The 8,538-nt window shown below is 41.2% G+C and overlaps 1 protein-coding gene across 1 annotated transcript; it reads right to left on the bottom strand.

The window, feature by feature from the left end:
* Positions 1-173: 173 nt before the first annotated feature.
* GSTA1.1 (glutathione S-transferase alpha class A1.1) lies at positions 174-6,251 on the bottom strand. The gene is given in 7 exon segments (NM_001303153.1): positions 174-320; positions 1,030-1,158; positions 2,006-2,147; positions 2,712-2,844; positions 3,982-4,033; positions 5,125-5,238; positions 6,229-6,251. Coding segments are annotated over 6 exon segments (663 nt in total). The 5' UTR covers positions 5,212-5,238; positions 6,229-6,251; the 3' UTR covers positions 174-200.
* Between the last annotated feature and the right edge of the window lie 2,287 nt (positions 6,252-8,538).

Here is an 8,538-nt window from a genome sequence, read left to right as displayed (position 1 = left end):
GAGGAAAACTCTTAAGTATTTAAGACAATTTCATCCAATGTAACGCCTAATTGAGTGATTTGCTTTGGAAGTATTTGCTGTAGGCAAAAGAAAAAGACATCACAAACCTTCTCACTAATTTCATTAATTTCACTTCGCTTATCAGCAAACACAAAGACAAAAAAAAAAAAAAAGGAGTTTCAGTGGGTTTAGGTTGATGTTCAATGGAAAATTGCCATCAGACTTGGTATATCTTTTTCCTGTAAAGGTGGTTTCCTCTGGCTGCCAGGCTGCAGGAATTTCTTGATGTTGGGGATATTGCTTATTCTTGCTTTAAAACTCTACAAAACAAAAGGGAAACAGTACTGTGCTTAAGTGCTTAACGGCAGCTATCAGAATAGCAGTTCATTAGGTTACATGAGCCTGGTGGCAGGTCCGCAGTAGCACCATTCTAGGTCCAGTCCTTTTGTGTGTTTATAAATGGTCTGGATGTATGACTCAAATGCATCCAAAGGAGGTTTGCAGATCCTAAGTTAAGAGGAGCACTTGACTCCCCAAAGGGTACTGTGCGGCCTCACCTCCAGCAGTGCGTGCAGGTTTGAGTGCCACAATATTACAAGGATGATAAACTATTAGGGTGTCCAAAGGAGGGCTACCAAGAAGTTGAAGGATCAGGGTGGACATGGAATAGGCTGCCCAGGGCAGTGGGCACTGCCCCAAGAGGCCAGAGTTCAATGACAATGCCCTCAGACACTGAGTTTGAATTTTGGGTAGTCCTCTGTGGATCCAGAAGCTGGAATCTAAAGGTCCCTTCCAACTTGAGTTATTATGGTATTTTAAGTATCTATGCTTCAAACTACTATACATTTCAATAGTCTGGTGGCTGAGGTGACAGAAGACCACCATAGCTATCAGTATTTCAGGCTGGCCAAAACCACTTAGGGTATTTGACTTTTCTTTTCTAACCCTCCCACCCCCATATTTTCTGAACCAATTTAAATCAGTGTTTCTGCTTTGGTTTATTTCCATTAAAACTGTCTATGCAATTACCTGCAAGAGAGGAAATTTTGCAAGTGCATCAGGCTTGCGCTCTTCCACCACTAAAATGGTTTCCAGTAAACTCACATCAGCTCTGCTCAGCTTGTTGCCAACAAGAAAGTCATGCCCGTGGTTCAAAATCTAAAAACATGGAACAGGGAACAGAAGCAGGCGTGATTTGTGTGTCACTTAACACGATATCTTCACAGTAAGGTGATCCACTGCGTGGAATTGTTGCCAAATCAAGGAAATGTAATGAGAACACCTGTAGTACTATCAGATAATCTGACCACTCCGTCATCACAGCCATAATACATCTGTCCTTTCCCTTCTGCAGCTTTATTATAATTATTATTTTTAACTAGCAGCTGAGGACTAGCCCTCTTGCCTTCACTCCTGTAGCCCCTGTAAATAGAGTACTCTTCCTCACTCAGTGTTGGTCTACACATCATGCAACACAACCATCACTGTACAAAATTTACAAGACACGAATTCAGCCCAGGCCATTGTAGGAGTATGTTGGTCTCTTTCAAATGATGGGTAGCTCCCTTATTTCTCACCTGTTTCTGCTTCAGTTTGGGGAATATTGCACTGGGGGCTCTCGGCATGTAGCCCACACCTCAGTGTCTTGACACCCTGCTTCCAGCTCACCCATCCTCCCTTTTTGTGTAAATTCCTTCCTGAGGAAAATCAGGATGGCAAATGCTTTTTTCTGAAACAAAATGCAGACTGAAACACAGACATCTGTGGAACTCAGTATGTCCTGGGTTGTTGCAGCTCTGCATATCTCCTAGATCTGCAGTGTCTTCTGTCTCCTCTGTGGTGTTCTGTCTCCAGTCTCATCTCACTCCTACCAAAACCACAGCATTTACATTTATGTGCTAATTTGTCCTTTCTGTTTTCCTGAATTAAAAATGTTTGTGTAGACTAGGAATGAAAAATTTCAGGAAAACAATATAAATTAAGCTACTAAATCTTTGCCACATACCTTTTCGAAGACTGGGAAATATCTGTTTGTGGCCTTGTCCAAAGCATTAGCAAGATGTTCCTCCTTTTTATCTGCTGGTTGGACAACGTTCATCATGATTAACTCATACAGATCTGCCATTCCTTCCACATACATGTCAATTCTGAAAGGAACAGATCCAGTTGGTCAAGTCAAATAGTGGAGGTTAGAATATTGGAACAGGAACAAGCATAAGCCCATCAGTAAAAGACTGTACCTCTTCATTTTTCACCAGGGCTGATACTTCTCTGTATTTAGTTTTTTGAAATATGAATACAGAATTGGCATATGTGTATCCAAACTGATGCTAAAGCTCTCATTAGCTGTGTTTAATCAAACAGTGGGTCTATACAATTCCTAATAGATATCTTGAATTATGCTTATTAAATTGAAATATTTTAACATGGTTAAAACCATGGTTCCCCAGTGCTTTTGCTTTTTCCTTTCTGATAACCATGTTGAACTCTGATCTTTATAATTTCCCTTATGCCATCCTGCCTGCCTTTATCTAGCTTTTTATTACTACTGTAGACATCACCCACAGTCACGGTCAACACATGCTGTAAAAAAACTTGCTGAACCACTGTGATTCTGAATGTGAGCTGAGATATTCTGTGTTACGACATATTTTGTTATGCAGAAAAGCAGTACCAGCTATAAGCTAACAAAGTTAATACTGGTACAGTACAGGGCTCTCTCCTTCACGTCTTTCCCGTAGAGGTTGTATTTCCCTGCGATGTAGTTGAGGATGGCTCTGGTCTGCACCAACTTCATCCCATCGATCTCCACCATGGGCACTTGCTGGAACAGCAGGAATCCATCTGGGGAAGAAGACAAGGAGACACTGAGTGTCTGTGACTGAAGACCATCTATGGGGATATGGGAAAATAACCACCATTCTTATTTTTGATTCTCACTCTCATAATATGGTGTGGAATGTTTTGCCATAAGACCATTTATTAGTGATACACTAATAACTTATTAAAAGGTTCTTTAAGTTTCTTCAAATCTGAAGAAGTACCCAAATGCAGATCTTTCAGCAATCATATGCTGAAATACACAAGTCCAGAACTGCGTGGCCCTAATTCAGTTGATTTTTGTTGAGGTTAGTACGGATTCTAAACACTAAAGGATCTGACTCATCATGCACCAAAGAAGTTATGCCTTAGTAGGGATTTTGGAAACCCAGACTTCTGTTAATGTTTTACATTAATATACATGTTAATATTTATCCTTATGACTCCTACACTGACTTTCTACAAAACCATGCTTGAAGCAGGGAATAATTGTTGGCAATTCACATGATTCCTGCATAAGCCAAATACCAATTGGTGTGAGATCTCAGCTGTGTAAATCTCTGGCTTGTCTCTGGAAGTCTTACACTAGGAAGGAAGAAGGCAAAATACCTCTGGGAACTGTTGGAAGAAACATTATTTGCTGCGTGGAATCACATTTCTTGACACAGCTAACCCATCAGCTGTGTCCACATTTTTAGCCACACTAAGGCAGGCGTGCACACAAACAAAAACCTTTTGCTATTAAAGACATTTTCATTTGTGCTCATGCCTCAAGATGATCTGACTGCAGATTATATATTTACATAGGGCAAGTGCCAATGAGTAAAATGGGTTCCCATCTGAACACCAGGAAACACTGTTACTGTATGGGTGATGGAGCGCTGGCAGAGTTTGCCCAGAGCCTGTGGAGTCTCCTCCTTGGAGATCTTCAAAAGCTGCCTGGATGTGGTACGGGGGACCTACTCTGGGTGTGCCTGCTTGAGCAGGAGTTGTGCTGGATGGACCCCGAGGTGATGCTTACTGCAGTGCGTGTCTGTGATTCCATCTGTATTAGCCAGTCTAAGTTTTCTTTTCAAGAAACATAAGATTCCTGTCATGTTCTGGAACATACAGTTCTACTGGTCATTATTATCTGATTATTAAAAACTGAAGGAAACTTACCCGACTGTAACTTTTGGAGATCTTCCTTTTTTTCCAGAAATTTTTCTTCAAACTGCAGGGAATACAGAAGGAGAATTGTTTTCTGACTACGTTTTAACTTGTCAAGAGACAACAAGGGCCCAAGATGCAATGCTGATGGGAATTTTGTTTCAGAAACGCTAAATAGGGTTTTGAAGAATTAGTTTGCCTTTGCCCTATTGTCTCCTCATCACTCTCCCATGCAAATTTGTATTTTTGTGCCCATCACATTTTGGCTAGACCTGAAGTGGAGAGAAGGCACAAAAGTTTCTCTTCTGAAGAAATAGCAATCATGATGCTGGAAAAGATCTATACGACAGATCAGGAAGAAATTCTTTACTCTGAGGGTGGTGATACACTGGAACAGGTCACCCAGAAAGGTTGTGGATGTCCCTCCCTCGCGCTAGATGGGGTTTTGAGCAGCCTGGTCTAGAGGGAGGTGTCCGTGCCTGTAGCAGAAGAGTCTTAAAGGTCCCTTCAAACAAATCCATTCTATGATTGTATGGTTCTGTGCTTGTGTTCTGAGCCCTGGCAAGAGATGTTGCAGGGAGGAGAATAGGAATATTCATGCTGAAAAGGTGGATTTATGTTAGAGCTCCTATTCCACAAGTTGACAAAAGGAGGAATGAAGACTATGTGCTCCTTCAGCTTTTTGGTGTGTTGCCATCACAACAGCAAACAAAAAGTTCAGCTCCTAAAACTCACATTCCCTGCTCTATTATCTAGGAGTAATTAAAGTTAAAACAATAAAGTGTTTTTTAATATACAGTATGCTCAGGGACAAACTTAGTTGTAATAGGCATAATATATATGCTATTTTGTACATAATATATATGCTATTTTGAGATTTAACTAATGGCCTTCAGAACATAAAGTGCTTGACTCCTCTGATTAGAGGACAATAGGCCAAGTTTTAAATGATTTCTTTCAGCAGTCACAAGGAAAATGCATTTATAATGCTAAGACTGTACTCGTCACATGATGTTGGAAGTGAAAAAGGAAGTTGCTCCTCATGTGAAGGATAAGGAAGTGATGAACCTTTGTTTTGTAATGGCTGTGCATTTTTTTATAAGGAATACTATGAGTATTTGACACATGCTTTTAGTAGAACAACAGTAGACAAACCTCAACCCCAGCAGCCGCTAGCAGCCACCGTACTGATTCCATTCGGCCTCGTGTGTTGGGATAGTGCAGAACTGGCTTCCCAGACATGTTTCCACGTATCTGATTTCCTGCTGCCTGTAATAAAGAAGAACAGTCACAAATCAAGCAGGATCAGAATGCTGTTCATGAATCTCCAGCTGGTTCTCAAGCTCTGCTCAAAGTTCTTCTTTTAAACCAATGACTGATAATGTAGGACTCTCATCAAATCAGAGGAATAAGAGAGAATAGACTGAAAGGTTGTAATGAATTTTCAACACACAGTTTAGTTAAGCAGAACTGTGTACTGAAAGAATTTGGCCCATATCAGAGAATTTGCAAAGCAAAGATCGCTTCCAGCGGTCAAAGTGTTCAGCTCTGCCAGAAAAGCTGGTTGTGTAATACACATTGCTCCATACACAATATAAACTTAGTAATTGCTGTAATTTCTTTGGTAGCCATTAGGCTCCACTTTAAAGTGACAGGAAAGATTTTCCCCTCCCTCTTTATACACACTCGATCTAATTCACAACTGTCCCCATTCCTCTCCTCTCTTTAGGCCAGTACTTGAAAATACAGAATTGAATTTGTTTCTGGTATCATTCGGCTGCTGTCACCACAGACAGAGCCAAGGAGAAATCCCTGCTCAGTTCTACTCCAGCTCACGCGGGGATTTAAAGAAATCATTGTCTCCAGGCATGTGGGCACCTGCCCCATTCAGAACCAGGGCACAGCAAACACAGTGACAGTGTAGGCAGTACCCACTTCATATTCATGTCACAGTTATGAAAAACAAGTCAACAAACAAGCTGAAGTATGAACAGCAGCAAAAAGCAAATGGCTACAACAAAACATATCCCCCTTGTAAGCAGCATGCCATTGTCTCTAAAAACAGGAACCACTTCACACTTCTGATCTTTCTTCATTCTGTATGCATGGAAAGCAGTTGATTATTAATTAATCATCTGATGCACAAAACCATGTTAGCAAAGAATGCTTTTGCAGATATTTAATTCACAAAATCCATCCACAGATTTTAGCTTCAAGTACACTAATTCCCTTTGCATACTCAGAAGTCAAAAAGCTTACCTTGTACTGACTGGATCTCGTTCAGAGCTCTCAGCAGCTTTGCCTTGAGGTTATGGAGCTTTTTTTATGGAGCCCCTCCTACAAAGCAAATTGCAGACACATCTCTGCTGTTGCGTAACACTGTTTCTTAATCAATTAAAACAGCTAGTTTTAATCACTTATTAACTACAGGAAATTAACTCCTGACTAATGCTGACAGTGCACGTATGTAACACTTGTAAGAGGTCACCATCATTTAGGACAACTGCGCCTCTGCGCCTAGTTTTGTACATTTTCATGCACATTTTATCAATTATTTCAGCATGAATCCTTCATCAGTTTTGTTTCCTTCATGTAGAGGCAGGGGATGTTCCTTCAGGACATTTTCTTCTACTGAATCTCATTCTTGGACATAGAAGTGGTTTGTACTTTCTGTCAAAGATATTACCCAGGATTTGACCCAGGAAAATGACTGCTATTAATGACAGTAGGATGTGGTGAAAGGAGAGTGGTTGATATCAGGAGGGCAAACTCCTAACTGTTGTCTTTAGATAATTGTGTTGATTCCTAAGAGACAGTACAGCACAAACACCCTTGCCCCGTCCTCCTGTCTAATCTACATGGTTAGCAATGTAGGCATCACGTGCAGGCAAGGTCAATGTACTCTGCGAAAATCTGCTGAATCACCCCAGGTCTAAATGTGAGCTGGGATATTCTTCTGGTATTACACAGAGGAAGTGTGAAATGTAGTCAAAGACATGAGTTCTTATGTTGCTGGACTCTCTCCTTCGGGTGTTCCTCATAGATGATGAAGGATGGCATAGATTTGCTGCTCAGCCACCAACACCAGTGTCCACACCATGGTGCATGTCCCTGGACATCTACCAGCCTCTTTGCCACTGCTTTGACAAAATAGCATTTGATCTCAAAGCTCATTTGAAGCAAAGGTGTGTAATTGAATTCCTCCCTGAGAAAAAAATTGCAACCCTTGAGATTCATAAAGACATGCAGAACATTTATGGAGATCAAAGTGTGTGTGTCAGCTCAGTGAGGAGGTGGGTGGTGTGCTCCTGCAGTGGCAACAGTGACAGTGGTTCACCTCTTCTGGTGCAGATTTTAAGAGTTCAGCATGCAGGCTCTTGTTCATCACTGGCAAAATGCACAGCTAATGGAGGTGACTGCGTTGAAAAACCTTGTTTTGTAGTTGAGAATTTGTTCTACCGATCAGTGTTATTGTGCACCTTGTATCAGCGGTAGTTTCCATTTTAATAAATAGGAGTCATTACTTTCCAAGTGACATACGTATTAACTGACTATCAGGTAGACTGTCTATTAATCATTTTCAAGTCTTGCCTTTACAAAGCCCAGAACTCTAGGAAATATCCTAGAAGGTCTAGGAACTGCACCTACCGGGACTTCACCCTCACTGTATCAAAGAACTGAAGGGTAAGAATTTGAGCATGGCAGTCAATCCCAGTGTAGACAGCGTGGGTAAAACTCATTTCACCTAAGTTTGTAGACACCTACATCCAGTCCAGCCATCTGATCTCCTTTAAATAGATCTAAATCCAGGTAGGACAAATCCCTCACCAAACACTGAAGCCACAGCTGATATCCAAAACAAAGACAGCAGTACGCACTCAAAAGGTCAATATCCGTCATGGGTGAAGGCATCTGATTTTTAAGTACTTCTCCCTTCAGATGAACCATCCAGGTGGGAAAGCTACGGGAAATCTCAAAGATATACCTTAATAACATTCTTAACAGAGAGAATATTCAGCACTGGTGCTGCTGCTGGCCAACAGCCTGTTCCCATTTGGAGTCTTCCTTTAAAATAAGAAGACAGACCTATGTAATAATTGGATTCTCATATACAATACTGATTTCCTGAGCAAGCATAAGAATGTTTTGCATCATCAAATCTTGTGAATTTTCCTCTCCCATAAAATGTGTCAGAATTCCTTTGGCTTGGGCTGCAGCTACGCTCAAAAATCCAAGCCAGTCTTTAAAATGTAAGGGAAATTGGTGCATGCACAAACTGCACTGTGTTAGCGTATTCATAGGAGGAGGAGGAGGGAATGTAGGGAAGGGAGCTTCAGCTGTGACTAAGGAGACCTGCAGGGATACACCCGGCCCTGCCTTCTTGCAGACACAGAGGACACATCTAGTGTTCTGTACTATTCAAACCAACTGGATACTTCTTGGTTTTTTTGAACTGTCACTGCATGTGTTCGGCACACCTGAAAATTCCAACTCACACATTCAATCCCACTACACATTTCTCATGAGTTCCACCCTTGGAATCCAGCTGGGTAGGTATTCACCAAACAA

This window comes from Meleagris gallopavo, chromosome 2 (genome assembly GCF_905368555.1).
Source record: "Meleagris gallopavo chromosome 2, MGAL_WU_HG_1.1, whole genome shotgun sequence".
In the NCBI taxonomy this organism is placed as follows: Eukaryota; Metazoa; Chordata; class Aves; order Galliformes; family Phasianidae; genus Meleagris; species Meleagris gallopavo.
This window is presented reverse-complemented; position numbering and strand designations above follow the sequence as displayed.